Source organism: Dermochelys coriacea, chromosome 7, assembly GCF_009764565.3.
Source record: "Dermochelys coriacea isolate rDerCor1 chromosome 7, rDerCor1.pri.v4, whole genome shotgun sequence".
Taxonomy (NCBI): domain Eukaryota; kingdom Metazoa; phylum Chordata; order Testudines; family Dermochelyidae; genus Dermochelys; species Dermochelys coriacea.
In genome coordinates, this window is record NC_050074.1 from 28,300,789 (window position 1) to 28,319,896 (window position 19,108).

Sequence of the window (19,108 nt, forward strand, 5' to 3'; positions counted from 1 at the left end):
CCCCCTGCTCAAAGCAGGACCAACCCAAACTAAATCATCCCAGCCAGGGCTTTGTCAAGCCAGGCCTTAAAAACCTCTAAGGATGGAGATTCCACCACTTCCCTAGGTAACCATTCCAGTGCTTCACCACCCTCCTAGTGAAATAGTTTTTCCTAATATCCAATCTAGACTCTAGCACTGCAATTTGAAACCATAGCTACTTCTTCTGCCATCTGCCACTACTGAGAACAGCCTAGCTCCATCCTCTTTGAAACCCCCCTTCAGGTAGTTGAAGGCTGCTATCAAATCCCCCCTCACTCTTCTCTTCTGTAGACTAAATAATTCCAGTTTCCTCAGCCTCTCCTTATAAATCATGTGCCCCAGCCCCCTCATCATTTTTGTTGCCCTCTGCTGGACTCTCTCCAATTTGTCCACATCCTTTCTGTAGTGGGTGGCCCAAAACTGGATGCAATACTCCAGATGTGGCTTCACCAGTGCCAAATAGAGGGAAATAGTCACTTCCCTCGATCTGCTGGCAATGCTTCTACTAATGCAGCCCAATATGCCGTTAGCCTTCTTGGCAACAAGGGCACACTGCTGACTCCTATCCAGCTTCTCATCCACTGTAATCCTCAGGTCCTTTTCTGCAGAACTGCCGCTTAGCCAGTCGGTCCCCAGCCTGTAGCGGTGCATGGGATTCTTCGTTCCTAAGTGCAGGACTCTGCACCTGTCCTTGTTGAACCTCATCAGATTTCTTTTGGCCCAAGCCTCCAATTTGTCTAAGTCACTCTGAACCCTATCCCTACCCTACCCTCCAGTGTATCTACATCTCCCCACAGCTTAGTGTCATCTGCAAATTTGCTGAGGGTGCAATCCATCCCATCATCCAGATTATTAATAAAAATGTTGAACAAAACTGGCCCCAGGACCGACCCCTGGGGCACTCCACTTGATAGTGGCTGCCAATTAGACATCAATCTGTTGATCACTACCCGTTGAGCCTGACAATCTAGCCAGCTTTCTATCCACCTTGTCATCCATTCATCCAATCCATACTTCTTTAACTTACTGGCAAGAATACTGTGGGAGACCATATCAAAAGCTTTGCTAAAGTCAAGATATATCATGTCCACTGTTTTCCCCATATCCACAGAGCCAGTGGACAGTGTGTGCTGCAGATTATTGACTAGGCCTTCCAAATTAGCAGAACTCAAATACTCAGGCTCTGGAATTTTACCCAGTTCTCTTACCACCTGAAGCACAAAGGAAAACTTGCTGCATTCTTGGAGAAAAGGACCATAATCATTGGAGCACAGCTCTTCCTAAAATAGGCTGTCATTCTCCTAGAACCCAGCACACAGACTTCTCATGAACTGCTGGCCAGTTCTTCTAATTTGTCTGAAAAAGGCATGCCCCCCGCTAACTTGGTAAAATGTGTTGTAATGTAGATTGTGATAAAGGAGAAGAAAAATAAAAGAAACTGGATTTACCATTTTTAGGTATCTAAAAAAGCATGTGTATGTTTTAATGTTAGCTGTTATATGTACAAGAAAAATACCTTTGTCATCAAATCCCTTTCAATAGGTACATCACATTTCTCACACTCATAGAGAAGTATGGTATATTTGGTCCCAAGGCTACTTGTTGTAAAATTCACTTCCACTTCTGCCTCTGTTTTGCATGCAGTTATATTTGGATTCCACAGACTTCCTGTGGGTTGTAAAGAATACAGTTTAAAATTCTTAATAACTGTCTATGCGCTGAAAGTTGTTCCCATTTGAATGTAGTGCTCATAAAAGGTGCCAGACTGACAGCCCAAGAGACTGGCTGCCTGTTTGACAGCCTGGGCAGTGGGAAAACAATTGCCCCACAGTGCCCTAATTCTGACCAGCGGAGACAACCTCTAGAAGTGAGAAAACAGGCTAAATTCCACACCCATTCACTTGTTGGCCTCTCTGCTGAAGTTCCCCTCTGGGGAGAGAGATGTGTGTGTCTCAGAGTGGCTAGTCAGAAGAGTGGTTGGTCAAAGTAGCTATGTTGCTGCTGAGTTCAGGCACTGATATTTTAAACTGAAAGTGGCAAGCATGTCCCGCATATTTAAGACTCAAACAAATTCACAAAGGCTTTTTAGCCTCCTCCCTACCAGATCCTGTATGGAATTCCTTTGCCTCATCACAGGTGCCTTTTGCAATCTGGGACCTGTCCAATGGTAACTGGACTAACTCTACCATCTTACAAACACATACCAAATTAGTCTCTCAATCCCACAATATATTAGATTAGGAAGTATGGAAATATCCTCTAATTTAGACTGTGCCTACTGCTACTTTAGGAATGTGCAGGATTCTCAAACTTCTAATTTCAGGGGAATTCAAATTTGGTACCAGAAGCAAGATTCAGATTTAGGTCTCTGCTTCCTATTTAACAGTGGCAGCATTCACTCCATCCTTCATAGCTGGGATTGCGGTTGGGACGTGGTCAGATCTGATATCACACACAAGACACCAGATATCAGCATAATGCTATTATATTCTTTATTACAAAGAATGTCCAAAAGGATACAAGGAGGGCTTTTTGTCAAAACTACAGGGGATAAGATAGTTGGATTTCAATATTTGCACATTTACATGGGATTTTTTTATTTAATTAGTCTCAAAGGGCAGATAGTCCCTTATGGGCCTATTCAAGGTTGGATAAATATAATCTTGTGAAGAGTTATGAGCAGTTTTCTTTCTTCTCATTGACTGCATGTATATCCTGGCACTGAAATTGGCCCCAAGGTGTTCATCCCCCCTTTTCAGTATTTTAAAGGCTTTATAAGGTAGAAAATAAATATCAAGGTTGTCCATATTGCTACATTTGTGAAAATAAATCCAAAGATACATCTATTGCACTTACCTATTTCTATGCAACTTTTGCTGTATTTCATTACATTATCTTTACAACCTGTGGATTTAAATGGATTTTATATATTTTAGCAAATATATTATCTCTTTGCAGCTATATATTTTCATTGAAGCCTATCGAATGCACATATGAAGTTATTTCTCATCAACAAACTGTAGAAATCACAATTAGAGTTATTTGCATTCCTAGGCAGCTCCTATGAAATGAACTCCACAAGCAGCATTCTCATCTCCTCATTTAGTTCTCCCATTTTGGAAGTGTCACATCCTTCTCCCGTCTCAGGCACAAAAATGTGGGCAGCTCTGCTCATGTATGCAGGTAACCACACTACAGACACATGATTCTCTTCAGATAAAATCTTCTGGTGGCAATTTATGAACCCAAACAAAAAAAACTTGGTCTTTCTGATAACATTAGAAGCCTCTTCACATGTAATACATGCATCTACCCCCACTAAGATGGTTGGTCCCCCCACTACAGAAGGGATGTGAACAAATTGGAGAGTCCAGCAGAGGACAATGAAAATGGTTAGGGGGCTGGGACACATGATTTATGAGGAGAGGCTGAGGGAACTGGGATTATTTAGTCTGCAGAAGAGAAGAGTGAAGGGGGATTTGATAGCAGCCTTCAACTACCTGAAGAGGGGTGCCAAAGAGGATGGCGCTAAGCTGTTCTCAGTGGTGTCAGATGACAACAAGAAGCAATGGTCTCAAATTGCAGTGCTGGAGGTCTAGGTTGGATATTAGGAAAAACCATTTCACTAGGAGGGTGGGAAGCACTGGATGGGTTACCTTTGGAGGTGGTGGAATCTCCATCCTTAGAGGTTTTTAAGGCCTGGCTTGACAAAGCCCTGGCTGGGATGATTTAGTTGGGGTTGGTCTGCTTTGAGCAGGGGGTTGGACTTGATGACCTCCTGAGGTCTCTTCCAACTCTAATATTCTATGATTCTATGATATTACCACAATTAAAAAAAAGGCCCTTGAACTGCTTCCTCTGCTTTTTAATTATCTAATTCCCAGCAGTCAAAAATCTAAACAAGAAAAGACAAGACAAGGTCATGCCTGCTTACAGTGATTTAAAAACAAAGTGAACATAGTGCTTTTTAAAGATGCGAAATTGACAGCCCTGGAAGAGGACAATATCTGTCTACAGAACAAGTACAGCACAGCAGCACCTTAACCCTGGTGGAGGGGAAGTCCAAATCTAGATGTGAAGGTAGCGTGGATATCCATATAGCCCCCTGAGTGCCAAGATGGATGCCAGTTGTAGTATCACTTGTGATCGTGCTTGTTGTGGTATGGAAACCTTGTTCACTAGGAACTGGACAGACCTCAAATACTTATTTCACAGAGTCACCAAACAAGGATTGGTAACTCAGAATCACCTGAGCCATCTGGCCCCACTTTTTGAACACTTAGCCTATTACCAAGCTGCCTTATAATTTTAGAGAAAGCTTAATATTCTTGATTAGTTTATTAAGAACTAAAAGTGAGAATAAAGTTAGCCACAGGTGTGACGACATAAAAAAAAAACAAAAAAAATCTACAAAGCCAACAGTTTTCTGCTTTAAAAATCTGACTTTACCTGTTACTAGAAATTAGAGAGAAAGAAAGTAGGGAAGAGAAAGGAGAACTTGGAAGGAAAAAGTAACTAAGGATATGTTATCAACACTGAATTAATTATCTCTGCATTTACATGTTTATTTTGCAGTCTGTTTAAATATAAAATACATTTGTTTTTGTTGATTCCTAGCTTTTCAAAACATCTTATACAATAAAGTCTGGAAATTATTTAGTATCATAAATGAGATTTTCATATGAACCAGGTTAAATAGAGACTGGTAAATTACCTGGTGAAGTTAACATGATGGATTTTGATGGAGAATCCTCATATATATTTGCTGGGGGAAGGTTGTAAGCACTGATAGAATAAGACATTTCTGGCTCTACAGGGAATCCAATGTGGTGGAACTGCCACTAAAACAAAACAATTAAAACAGCAGTTTTGAGGGCCAAATTCTTCTTTCAGTTATGCTTGGCAACTTCAGTGAACTCTGTGAGTTGTGCTGGTATAACTGAGAAGAGAATTTTCCTCTCAAATCATTAAATACTGAGAGAGATGTACATTGAAACAGTGAAATATATAATTTTAAGGTACATAGAATGTCTGAAATACACACTGCTGTGAAACTTGTTTGGTTCTTAAGATCCTGATATCAAAAATCATTCAGTAACTTTTCCAATATCAGTTTATGCCTTGTAGAAGAACAAATTTCGTTTCCAATCCTATATACTTGGAAGGAACTGTATTCAGAATAACATATCCAAATCCAGCTTTGAAAACCCATGGTTTCTCTTCATCTTAATAATAATTAAAAAACAACAACTAACATTTGAAAGATACCACAAAGCTAATCATCCCTGTCATTTTCATGCATTCACAGGAGCCAGATCAGGCATAGTTGGGGAGGTAGAAGTGCAGAAAGAAAGAGCAATGGCTCCACATCAAGCTGTCCTAGTTCCTCAGTCTTTTAGAAATTCACCACAGGTGTATCATGGGCTTGGGGTTCCACAAGATTGGAAAGGGCAGTTTGGGAGGAGAGCTGCCATCCAGGATACCATCCACTATCCTCTGATTGTGAAAAGGAAGATAATACTGAACCAGCCTGTATTATCTCATATTGGCTGCCCCTCTGTACTGTGAGCTCCAAAACACAGAGACAGCGTGGGAGCAGAACTTATTGGGGAGACATGCTGCCATGGGAAAAGGCGCAGCTAGGTCTTCCACACAGCTTTACTCTCTGCCAGGATCTGAAAAAATGCAGGTTTGTACAGCTAAACCTGTTTTACTAGATTTTCTGAAGGAGTCCAATTCACAACTCATTCTTTACCAGCCCTCTATACATTACTTGTGGCACAGAGGAATGATCTGGTCTTAATTTTTAAATTACACCTCCCTACTCTCTCCTCCCTAACAACAACAAATGACAAAATAATCACTTTTTTAAAAATGTTCTTACTCTTCTATTCCCAAGCATGGTTTGACTTTGAAACTTCTCTGTGTAATTGCACCGAACACACTCAAAATGTTCTCTAGTTCCTTTACTCATCACACAGATCTTTGTGGCTGTGAGTTCTTTGATGCTGGCTGGAAGTAAAGAAGAAAAAATGGTATTCATAGATATAAATATTTGCATAGATCTTTGCTGCTCATACATAAAGAAATAAAATAAACCGTGTGCAGTATTAAACAGAGAAAACTATAGTGATACAATAGATCCTTGCATAAACTAATGAAAGCAATGATATTTTAAGGTTGTCATGATACTCTTAACCCTTTGGCTCTATTTACTTTATAAACCATGGTCTTAGCTATCACCATGTTTTTGTAATAACTAGTTCATGCCAGACTCATCTGACCAAGTTAAAACAAACTTGACTAAGTTAAGGCCATAGCATATCTCTTTTCACAGCTCAATCATATGTATACAGTACATCTATAACGACAACACTAACTTTTATGTGTAGCAGTGCACTCTGGGAAAATCTAGGCAGCTATCCCAGAGTGCCATAGCAAGGTTAGAGCATCAGTAGCAATATATGAGGTAATATGCTCTGCGATGTCCTTCTACCAAAAAGCTGTGAGGAAGGAAAAATGGCCATACACATGTATTATTAGGTGGGTTCTCCATATACAGCAAAGAAACAATGTTATGAACTGGTTAAAGAAAAACAACTATAAACCAGCATAAGCCATTATGGTAGGCTGGCATATGATTAGCTGCTGTGCTTACTAACTGTTTATTAACTATGTTATGTGTGTATGATTAGAGCCAACTATGTCACTAACAAGTTACAAACTCAGTTAAAAGTTTGCTGCTGGAATATACCAGCTACTTTCACCTCAGTGATGCATACAGCACTGTGAAATCAGTGAATACTTCACCTCCAGCCCCGAAGCTCATTCATGAGATTTTCCCTCTACAAGGTTACAAAAAAGAGAGGTGGGGGGAGAGGGGGCTTAAAATGAAGCCTGCAGCCAGTTGAGCTTAAAAAAAACAATCTTTAATAGTGGCACATCAACTCCTACATTGACACTTAGCATATGAAGTGTTCTAGTGGTTTGTACTAAAAACGAAAAATGCTTAAAATATTGAGATTTTTTTGAGTACAAAGCAATGTCTGATTTCTAAAACTGTATTTCCATTACATTTGTACTATCATGACTATCCTTTGATTTGCATGCACATGTATGTGCTAGGAATTGCCATGACAAAGATCACAGCAACGATGATTAAGTGTTAGAGCAGTGGTTTTCAAACTTCATTGCACCACGGCCTTCTTCTGACAACAAAAATTACTACATGACTCCAGACGGGGCAGAGTCGGGGTGGAGCATGAGCCCTGCCACCCCAGCTGAAGCCCTTGGGCTTTGGCTTCAGCCCTGGGACCCCAGCAAGTCTAACGCTGACTCTGGCAACCCCATTAAAATGGGGTTGCGACCCACTTTGGGGTTCCAACCCACAGTTTGAGAATCGCTCTGTTAGAGCAAACTGCACAATCCTCTGGACCCCCTGACCACATGATTCAGTTACTACTGTTAACAAAGGAAAAAATCATATGTGGGGGATGGGGAGAGTTGGAGGTAGAGAGGAATAGAAAAAGGAACAAACAATGACTTTTAAGGTTGTGGTTTGTTGGCTAGAAAGCATGCCTGCAAGAGATTAACTAAAAAAGAAAAGGAGTACTTGTGGCACCTTAGAGACTAACAAATTTATTAGAGCATAAGCTTTCGTGAGCTACAGCTCACTTCATCGGATGCATTTGAATATCTGAGGAACAGTGGGGGGTAGGGTGGGGGGGGGAGAAAAATTCTTGTTAACTGCTGGAAATAGCCTACCTTGCTTGTCACCATGATAGGTTTTCCTCCTTCCCTCCCTCCCCCTCCCCCCCCCCCCGCTGCTGGTGATGGCTTATCTTAAGTGATCACTCTCCTTACAGTTTTCAGAGTAGCAGCCCTGTTAGTCTGTATTCGCAAAAGGAAAAGGAGTACCTGTGGCACCTTAGAGACTAACAAATTTATTAGAGCATAAGCTTTCGTGAGCTACAGCTCACAAAAGCTTATGCTCTAATAAATTTGTTAGTCTCTAAGGTGCCACAAGTACTCCTTTTCTTTTTTCTCCTTACAGTGTGTATGATAAAACCCATTGTTTCATGTTCTCTGTGTGTGTATATCAATCTCCCCCCTGTATTTTCCACCAAATGCATCCGATGAAATGAGCTGTAACTCACGAAAGCTTATGCTCTAATAAATTTGTTAGTCTCTAAGGTGCCACAAGTACGCCTTTAGCTATCTTCAAGACACCACTGACTTTCTGAGGAAACTAAAATCCATTGGTGATCTTCCTGAAAACACCATCCTGGCCACTATGGATGTAGAAGCCTCTACACCAATATTCCACACAAAGATGGACTACAAGCCGTCAGGAACACTATCCCCGATAATGTCATGGCTAACCTGGTGGCTGAACTTCGTGACTTTGTCTTCAGCCATAACTATTTCACATTTGGGGACAATGTATACCTTCAAATCAGCGGCACTGCTATGGGTACCTGCATAGCCCCAGAGTATGCCAACATTTTTATGGCTGACTTAGAACAACGCTTCCTCAGCTCTCGTCCCCTAATGCCCCTACTCTACTTGCGCTACATTGATGACATCTTCATCATCTGGACTCATGGAAAAGAAACCCTTGAGGAATTCCACCATGGTTTCAACAATTTCCATCCCACTATCAACCTCAGCCTGGACCAGTCCACACAAGAGATCCACTTCCTGGACACTACGGTGCTAATAAGCGATGGTCACATAAACATCACCCTATACCGGAAACCTACTGACCACTATTCCTACCTATGTACCTCCAGCTTTCATCCAGACCACACCACACGATCCATTGTCTACAGCCAAACTCTACGATACAACCGCATTTGCTCCAACCTCTCAGACAAACACCTACAAGGTCTCTATCAAGCATTCCTACAACTACAATACCCACCTGCTGAAGTGAAGAAACAGATTGACAGAGCCAGAAGAGTACCCAGAAATTACCTACTACAGGACAGGCCCAACAAAGAAAAGAACAGAACGCCACTAGCCATCACCTTCAGCCCCCAACTAAAACCTCTCCAACGTATCATCAAGGATCTACAACCTATCCTGAAGGACGACCCATCACTCTCACAGATCTTGGGAGACAGGCCAGTCCTTGCTTACAGAAAGCCCGCCAACCTGAAGCAAATACTCACCAGCAACTACACACCACACAACAGAACCACTAACCCAGGAACCTATCCTTGCAACAAAGCCCATTGCCAACTGTGTCCACATATCTATTCGGGGACACCATCATAGGGCCTAATCACATCAGCCACACTATCAGAGGCTCGTTCACCTGCACATCTACCAATGTGATATATGCTATCATGTGCCAGCAATGCCCCTCTGCCATGTACATTGGCCAAACTGGACAGTCTCTACGTAAAAGAATAAATGGACACAAATCAGACGTCAAGAATTATAACATTCAAAAACCAGTTGGAAAACACTTCAATCTCTTTGGTCACTCGATTACAGACCTAAAAGTGGCAATTCTTCAACAAAAAAACTTCAAAAACAGACTCCAACGAGAGACTGCTGAATTGGAATTAATTTGCAAACTGGATACAATTTACTTAGCCTTGAATAAAGACTGGTAGTGGATGGGTCATTACACAAAGTAAAACTATTTCTCCATGTTTATTACCCCCCCCCGCTGTTCCTCAGATGTTCTTGTCAACTGCTGGAAATGGCCTACCTTGATTATCACTACAAAAGGTTCCCCCCCACCCCCGCTCTCCTGCTGGTAATAGCTCACCTTACCTGATTACTCTCGTTACAGTGTGGATGGTAATATCCATTGTTTCATGTTCTCTGTGTATATAAATCTCGCCACTGTATTTTCCACTGAATGCATCCGATGAAGTGAGCTGTAGCTCACGAAAGCTTATGCTCAAATACATTTATTCGTCTCTAAGGTGCCACAAGTCCTCCTTTTCTTTTTGTGGACACAGACTAGCATGGCTGCTACTCTGAAACCTGTAATTGATGGTTGAAGGTCTCAATCCACTTCCCATTTGACAAGTGTTCCACATGAGAAAACTCACCAGCACAGTCGTCAATAACTACACCATGATTAGCAATTTCTATGGAGAAGCCAAGTGTCAAATGGGTCATGCAGACAGACTTGCTCTTAAAAGTGGTTCCTTCCATTCAAGACTGAGGCAAGATGGCAGGGCAGCATAAAGAAGCTTTCATTGCCACTATTCTTGTTGTGTGCTTGGAGGATATTGGTGTTCAGGGCTGTTAATACAACATGCTTCACAAGCACTAAATTCAAAAGGAAATTTTATATTGTATAGTCTTATGTACTTGCATGTCACACCTACCATCCATGCTGAGGCTCCAGCTGATATTTATAAGATATGACCTGAAGTGTGTCTCCACTTCTGTTTCAATTAACTGGGCACTGAGATTATGAAGATCTGCCGGTGTTAGATTGTGCCACTTTCTCAACTCATGGGCAGGACCTTGCAAAGATGAGTAGACATGAGTTAAAAGTAGAGCAGCTACCTAGTATTTAAACACATTCCATATCTGTCAATCAGTCTGTGAATTCTACTGGTATTTTTCACCTACTTATGAAAATAATCACTTTTTGTGTCTCAGAAACAAGAATTTATCATTAGGAAAACCACTCCTCTCCCATGCACCCAACAGATTCTGTTTCTGACACTAACAGTTTATTTCAAAAACTCTGATTGTTTGTTCTTATGTAACTAAATGATACATTCTTTTCATGTGCTGTGAAACTTCAAATCAGATATATCTTATAAAGTCAGTCTGAGCATAAGTTTGGAAATCATGTACATTGATGACATTTGCAGTGTCTTTCCTGTATTAATAAGCACATTTAACCACATTTAATGTAAACCAGGGTGTTTTTTTACCAAGAAATAGAGCAATATCTAAAAAAATGGAGGGGGGGGATGTCCTCCCAATGCTACCAACACAAATGAGATATCTCCAGGCTCTAAACTAGTACTGCTCCTGAGACAGTATTGTGAGGTGGGACAATGTAGCTGTACTCAGTGTCTCCTGTAAGAGATCAGGTTTCAGAGTAGCAGCCGTGTTAGTCTGTATTCGCAAAAAGAACAGGAGTACTTGTTGCACCTTAGAGACTAACAAATTTATTAGAGCATAAGCTTTCGTGAGCTACAGCTCACTTCATCGGATTGCATTGGAAACGGTGTCTCTTATCAGCGAGAGAAAGCTTTAAAAAAAAAGAAAAGCCAACGCTAATAGCAAAGTGGTAGGAGCAAGGCTCACCTTATCAGGCAGCATGTCGTAGGGGTGCCACATTTGTATAATTTTTGGTGGTGCCCAAGCAGAGCCATCCCGTCCATAGGACGGACTGGAGCAATTGCCCCGGGCCCCACACTTTGGGGGGCCCCGTGCTTCAGGGGGACACCAGGTCCCCTGCTAGCCCACCAGGCTGCCTGGATCCTGCACCTCCATGAAGCATGGGGCAGGGGTAGACACCTCTGTTTTGCATGACGGACACTTGACAAAATTACCGGACTTAGTGATTTTTTTGGGGTGGGGGTTATTATGTCATTCAACCCCTAAAAAGCACAGAATTTTCCACACTGAAAAAAACCCAGTAACCTAGCTAATAATAAATAATAAATAATAATAATTAATAATTAAACTCACATAATTAATGAAAAATGTATGTATATTGAATATGAGATTATTACATGAGAAATGAAAATGAACTTGCTGTGGGATTTTACAAGGCACTTATATCATTTAAACACATTTGGTACCCTGAGTAACGATAACACTTCTTGCAAATCACATAAATAAGGAACCCATGGTCCCCTTCCCTCACCCCATTGCAAAGGCACAGGGGTTATTACTGGCTGCCCTAGGGTTGCAGAAAACCCTATGGGCAAAACATATGGAAAGAAGGGGATCAATTTATACAGAGGGCTGAAGGAGGACTCCCATCGTGCATTAACAATAAATACATCAAAATTAAATACATTACAGAGATAAGAACCTGTAATGATAGACTTTACTGCATGAGAAGCTCCAGAGAAAGTAATGGTAGGGGGAATCCCAGGGAGACCAAAGGGGCTGGTAAAGGGAGCAGACAGAAAACAAGGGTAGAAGCAGAGTCGTTGCAGGATTGACCCAATCTTGGGCCTCTCCCCTGTGGATGAAAACACTGATCACGATCACTGTAGGAGGGAACAATAGAATAGAATGCCCAGAAGAATGAATGACTTGAGGACGATTTCCTGAAGGGACCCTTACCCTTCCAGAGGTTTTCCAGCTCCAACAACATTTATGTTTCTACATAGGGTGGTTTGTCCACAGAAATAAAAATCTGCACATCTTCAATGTGTTTTTGGGCCAATGGAAAAACCAGGTACAATAAATGACTTTGAAAATTGCCTATGAAACTGAGTTAACAAAATAAATGAGCTTATGAACCACCAGAAAATATACTTCTCAAGTGAAAAACTATAAATGGACTTCTTTGTAAAGAAATTGTAAGTTTCCTTACATGAAAAGCCACAAACTGTCTGGAAAGGACGATTAGATTGAATTACTTGCTTCTGTGAAATTAAATACCCAGAGAATTGCTGTGCCTGTGATGATGATGACTGGGGCTTGCTCACCTGTGGCTCCCCCTTCCCCTGCTGAGGAGACATGGTCAGGCAGGCTGCCTCAGGTCCAACTCCCATTAGCCGTGGTGGCCAGGTTGGGAGCCTCCCAGCCAGTGGGCTTGAGAAGGGAAGACTGTAGTGAGCAGGGGAGGCAGGGGGGAGGGGATCTGACTCTGGAGGCACAAAGGGGGGGCTCTCTGGAGAGGGGGTGATGGGGGCACAAGGGCCGGTGGGGGCAAAGGGTTGTGTGGGTCTCTATGGGGTGGGGGGGAGTGATGGACGGAGGCAGCTGCAGCCTGCGTATGGTCTGCGGCGGGGGGTGGGGTTTGCTATAGCCCCCCCAGGAAGCCACCTCAGTACTTAATGCCAGCCTAGGAGTGCCCATCACTGCTCCTCCGCCACCCCCATCTGTCTGTCCCTACAGCTGTGTGTGCCTGTCTCTGCCTGAGCTGGGAACCGGCTCAGCGACTCTCCGCAGCACACAGGGACGGGGGGGGGCTGTCCCCGGGGTGAAAGTGCCCCTTGTTGCCAAGCCATGGCTCGGGGCCCCCCAAAGCACGGGGCCTGGGTCCCAAACATTGGTGGAGCCGGGCCCACCTTTATGAATATTTATGGTGCAGGGGCACCACGCCCATATTACTCGCTGCCTAAAGCTGAATAATCACAGATTAGCTATATTTAATTAGGTACCTCTTTTAACAGTGTAAAGAGATCCATTTTATTTATACATACCAGTTTCAAAGCCACAGTTAATCGACTGTAAGAAAGAAAACAGCATTAAAATAAAACAAAATAAAAGCAGACAGATCTACTCTAAAGATAGAAATTCCCTGTACTTTTAACATATTAAAATCCCAGCTTTGAAGAGACAGCATTAACTTGAAACAAAATCATACTTCTCCCTGAAAATTATGTACATACTATAGTTACAAGCACTGTCTAAAATTTCTAAAACTGAAATAAATTAGAGAATAAAATTGCTCTTTTTAAAACACAGGTTGCTTTACTTTAAATAAAAATATCCTGCCAGATGTATAATCAGTTTAACAGTTTCCCTTGAAGGCTGGTCAACTTCTCCTTGCTGCAAAGACTCAAACATCAACAGAGGAGAAGAAAAATCCCATATAAGATATTTAAAGATTAATTTTTAAAAATTCATGACATACTATTTAATGTATGGTTTCAAAGTAGCTGCCGTGTTAGTCTGTATTCGCAAAAAGAAAAGGAGTACTTGTGGCACCTTAGAGACTAACAAATTTATTTGAGCATAAGCTTTCATGAGCTACAGCTCACTTCAACGGATGCATTCAGTGGAAAATACAGTGGGGAGATTTATATACATAGAGAACATGAAACAATGGGGGTTACCATACACACTGTATGTATTTCTCTCAGAAAGTGACAGGAGTGCACCTTTAAGTTGTTGTTTCAATCATTTCAAGATTCTAACTCTATAAATATGCTGCTTTGTGTTTGCTAGTTTGCAGAGTGAGGATGGACTGATGTAAAAGCGACATAGCCATCTTACTTTTTTCTTTTTCATTCTGCATTTTACATGTCCTTTTCATAGCAAAGTTGTAGTGCACAATGACATTTTGTGACTAATGATACTTGGACATGACCAACTATCTTCCAGTTTAACAGCACGGACCCATAAGAGAAGATCCTAAGACTGTGAAATGTTGCCTGCTAGCAAAATGTTTTCACCTCACATTGACACCTTTTAACATGGGGTTGAATGGCATCTAAGCACTGTGCAATAGAGTATCAGAGTCCGAATGAAAACACAACCAACTCACATAAAGCCAGCCAGAACCAAAGAACCTGCCACCTATTTATCTAGTAGAATTTAGGGGATGGTGAGGCCTAAAATTATCTGGAGCCACGTTTTTGAGGTACTGTTGTGCTTGGATGTCTAGGGATTTTGGTGCAATAGGAGCAGCTATTTTAAAAAAAAGTATTGGAAGGGATATAAATCCCCATGCTTTGGAGTTTAAACCAATCTCTGTGAGGCTGTGGGTTAGGATGAGACCTTCATAGTAGGTATATTATCCAACATCTGCCTACTGCTAGGTTTCTTTCACCTGACTGAAATGTCTGATGCTGGCCATTTTTGGAGATAGGATACTGGTTTTTTGGGGGGAACGACTTGACAGTCAGAAGTTACTGAGCAGGAGCATAGGCTGCTCTCCTGCCTGTCATACACATATTATACCCTCTTTTTGATAATTCTGCCTCCTCTGCCTTCCTTATAACTATCAACAAAAAAACAAAAACAAAACCGAGGAGTACTTGTGTCACCTTAGAGACTAACAAATTTATTTGGACATAAGCTTTCATGGGCTTATGCCATAAAAGCTTATGCCCAAAAAAATTTGTTAGTCTCTAAGGTGCCACAAATATTCCTCGGGGATTTTTTTTTTTTTTGCTGATACGGACTAATACTGCTACCACTCTGAAACCTGACTATCAACAGGCATTCTTGGGAAGGCAAGTGACAACTCCTCCCCTACCCCCCATTAATTTAGGGAAACAAATATACTGACTAATAGGGGCTGGGAGCAGACTCCGCAGATTTAAAGCAGTGTCCCACTCAAACAGGGAGGACGGTTACACAGCTGTCACCACCGACTCTGTGACAGCCATCCCTTTCTAGTGCACAAAGAATCAGCCACCTTTTGCACAGATTGGAGTAAAAAGCTCTTCAACTCCATTTGATGGGAATGGGTAGAAGCGGAAGAGGGGTGGGTTATCCTCCCTCCTTGTATCTTACCTGCCAGCCTTGTCCCCAGGAACCACAGCTATTCAGCACCAAGCTCAGCAGGACACTGGCTGCTAGAGTCATCTCCACTTGCAGAAGCAATGCACCTAGGCTGAGATTCCCCTCTGCTCTTCCTGGGACCTTACTCACTACAAATCACAGAAAGCCTAAGCTCGGTATCAAGGGTGTAGAGGCCCCTCCACCTCCCTCACAGCCAATGTATTACTCAAAGCCTTTCCCCTCCCACTCCGCCAGATTTGACCTGTCAGCGAGTCTGAAAACACCGCAATACAAGTCAACCCCTAAAGAGCTTTGGCTCAAAGCCAATGCATAAACAGAAGAAGAAATACACTCACTGTAACTTAGAGAAGTCACTTTTATAACACACAAAGAGTAGCAAAAACAAGACTCAGAGTAAAACCTGACATCCCCCTCCTGGAATCTTTCTGCTGTGCCTAGCTAAACTGCAAGAACCTTCCCATTCTGGGGAAGCCTATACAAGAACTGAAGTCATGTAATTAATAAAACAGAATATCTCGCTGTATTTTCAGCTTTAACTCTTTGCATGCCTCGTTTTCTGGATTTTAGAGTTGCTCACCATGGACAGCAGTGAAGTGGAGTGGTCAGCAACAAACAGTGATCAAGTCCTTGGACTGAATCCATCCCTGGTGTTACAGGGAAAGAATGGTCTGGTACTCAGTGTTGCTTTTTTGTGAGGCATAAAGAAAATAATTTTTCCCCTCCTTGTTTTTAATGTTAGAAAGTCAGGTCCTGTCTGTGTGATGGGCACTAACATCTGGAGAACTAGCACAATAGTGTCATCACAGGAACCAAGGGACTGAAACTGACCATTTGAGTGGGGAGGATTTTTAAGTCTGGCTGCTTGAAAGCTATAGTTTTTGTTTGTTTTTGTTAACCCATATTTAACTATAATAAGCAACAAACATTTTGGAGCAAGAATGCCTTTGTTAAAGGTTTAACCTCTTCTCTGCCCACCTCTTCAGTTTGGTTTTAGAGCCCACAGTAAAGTTTCTAAAACATTTAGAAGGTCCTCCATCAAATCAGGGAAGATCAGACTTGACATTCTTAAGGTAAAAGAACATGCTGAGAAAAAAATAATCCCAAAAGAAAAAAAGTGCCAAACTTGGTTTAATTGCAAGTATAGACAAGGACAAACTGTTCAGCATAATTTCAGAAACATACAGGTCTGGGCATGTGGTATACAAACATACAATTCTGATTTATAGACAAATATTGTGTGTCAACTTTATCATCTCAGGTCTATAGATTTTGGTAATCATGCTAGGACTGAGTACCACTCTACACACACTTTAGGAGTAGCTATATTGCTGTAAGTGGCTTCAATGATCTATTTATAGATGGAACGAAAACATTAGCTAGTTGGCTTTTTGGACTGTTCTTTCTAAATTACGTAGCAACAGTAATTTAAAAACAAATATCTTTAGAACATTTTTCAACAATTTGAAAGCCAAGAAATTTAACACTGATCAAAGATTTACTTTTAACACAAGATACCATTGTGGCCAGTAACTCAGTAGGATTCAAAAAAGAATTAAATATTTATATGGAAAATATCCACATTTACATTGGATAGAATAAAATAATGAAATGGGTAGAAAATTTATTGTTTCTGTGCATTCACTAGCTGACAGAGCTTCTGAAGAAACGGAACAGGTTATTCCGATACACCTTCCTTCACCTTCTTTTGAATCAAACAGCAACCATTGTCAGAGCCAGGATACTGGCCTACTTGATTACTGATCTGATTTGGTAAGGCAATTCCTATGTCCTAGGTTCCTAACTTAAAGGAATGTTAAGGTAGGTTATACATTTGAGGGTAGACTGCTTAATAATATGTTTAAATACACAAAAGAAAAAAATCAGTACAAAACATGCTTTTTAATAACTCTGAGTAATCATCTTTTGAATAGGCCATAATGGTCTCAAGTCAATAGCATTGTTGCCCCTGGGGTTTGAGCAGTTAGCTAATATTCAGGCCCATGCTGGGCTGTTTCTGTTAGCAGGATAAATTGATTACACCAATCAAGTATTTCTTTGGTGCAGTCCTGTTTTACAAAGAATTTACACAAAGTTCTGTTTCTCTGAACAGTCATTTGTGTATGCACAATGTGCCCAGCCATTTAATGGCATCATCATCAGCCAGGTGGAGAGCCAGTAGCCCGCTGTTGAAATAAATAAGTGGGCCCTGGACAATGTTATGCGACACAGTCTGAACTCCTGTCACCCATTCCCAATTTCTGGCAAACAGAGGCTAGGGACACCATTGCATCCCATCCTGGCTAATAGCCATTGAGGGACCTATTCTCCATGAATTTATCTAGTTCTTTTTTGAACCTTGTTATAGACTTGGCCTTCACAACATCCTCTGGCAAGGAGTTCCACAGATTGACTGTGCGTTGTATGAAAAAATACTTCCTTTTGTTTATTTTAAACCTGCTGCCTATTAATTTTATTTGGTGACCCCTAGTTTGTGTGTTATGATAATGAGTAAATAACACTTCCCTGTTTATTTTCTCCACACCTGTCATGATTTTATAGACCTTTTTCATGTGCCCCTTAGTCACCTCTCTTCCAAGCTGAAAAGTCCCAGTCTTCTTAATCTCTTGTCATATGGAATCTGTTCCATACCCTTAATCATTTTTGTTGCCCTTTTCTGAAACTTTTCCAATTCCAATATATCTTCTTTGAGACTGGGCGACCACATCTGCATTCAGTATTCAAGATGTGGGCATACCATGGATTTATGGGCAGTGGCTTCCATTGTTTCAGGTATCACTTTGGGCCATTTAATAACTCCCTCATTTAGCGTGAATGAAATGTGGCTACCATGCCCCTCAACTTCAGAGAGGCCTATGATTACCCATAGCTAAAAGACACACTTGCTGGCAGCCAGCAACTCGCTCCAGCAAAAGAGTACAGTGTGAATTACATGATAACTCAGCAGATTTTTTGCTCAGACTTCTTCCCTCCAGTTGAGGTAAGTAAGTATCCAAGAGAAACTGGACTAGAAGAAATAGGCACTTATTTAATACTGGATATTATGGTCAGTGTTAGAATGTTTTATCTGTATATTTGGCTTATTTATAGTTACTCCTATGTTTGTGAAAGTTTAGCAAGAAGTCCCTCTGCAATGTGACCCAATATTAGCTCGGGAAGGCACTGTGGTCCAATAAGAATTAGCATTCTTTTCTTCTTCTTTTGCATGGGAAGTTTATAAAAGACTCTTTTGTGTGAATGTGGGAGGGTGGGGGAAGGGAGAGTGAGACTTAGAGTATGCTACAGACAGATGCTGGAAAATAAGTTTTCTACTAGTAAGTGAAAAAGGCTGTGTGAATGAAATGGAAACCCTGCCAAGAAGAGAGTTTGTTCCCCCGGGTTTCAGGAGAAGTTCCACTACAAAAACTAAAAGTCCTGGTTAAGTGAGCTTGTTACATTCTGCAAGCATTTTAAGAGTTGTAGAAGTAGTCCTAAATATGACTGCCTTTTCAATGCAAAACAAGAGAAGCTTTTTTGAGGGATAAACTATATGATAATATTGCGAGTAAGTATTAATCCTTTGTAAGAATGTATGCTACTTCTATAAATCCACGAGGGACCCTCACTTGTGGAGAGTCTGCTAGACTTGACTGTGCTATGCAGATTA

The 19,108-nt window shown here is 41.3% G+C and overlaps 1 protein-coding gene across 4 annotated transcripts in view; it reads right to left on the minus strand.

Moving 5' to 3' along the window:
• Positions 1–19,108, minus strand: part of IL17RB (interleukin 17 receptor B) — a 37,425-nt gene that overhangs the window by 7,683 nt on the left and 10,634 nt on the right. Inside the window, exons 1-7 of one of the 4 annotated variants that reach the window (XM_038408634.2) lie at positions 15,436–15,631; positions 13,395–13,419; positions 10,374–10,514; positions 5,906–6,033; positions 4,736–4,862; positions 2,878–2,925; positions 1,538–1,689 (exon numbers count right to left, since the gene is read on the minus strand). In XM_038408634.2, the coding sequence (XP_038264562.1) occupies positions 1,538–1,689; positions 2,878–2,925; positions 4,736–4,862; positions 5,906–6,033; positions 10,374–10,514; positions 13,395–13,419; positions 15,436–15,507 (693 nt within the window). In that variant the 5' untranslated portion in view covers positions 15,508–15,631. Of the gene's footprint in view, positions 1–1,537; positions 1,690–2,877; positions 2,926–4,735; positions 4,863–5,905; positions 6,034–10,373; positions 10,515–13,394; positions 13,420–15,435; positions 15,632–19,108 lie in introns of those variants that run through there. The other 3 variants (XM_038408636.2, XM_043517972.1, XM_038408638.2) reach the window with 3 other exon arrangements.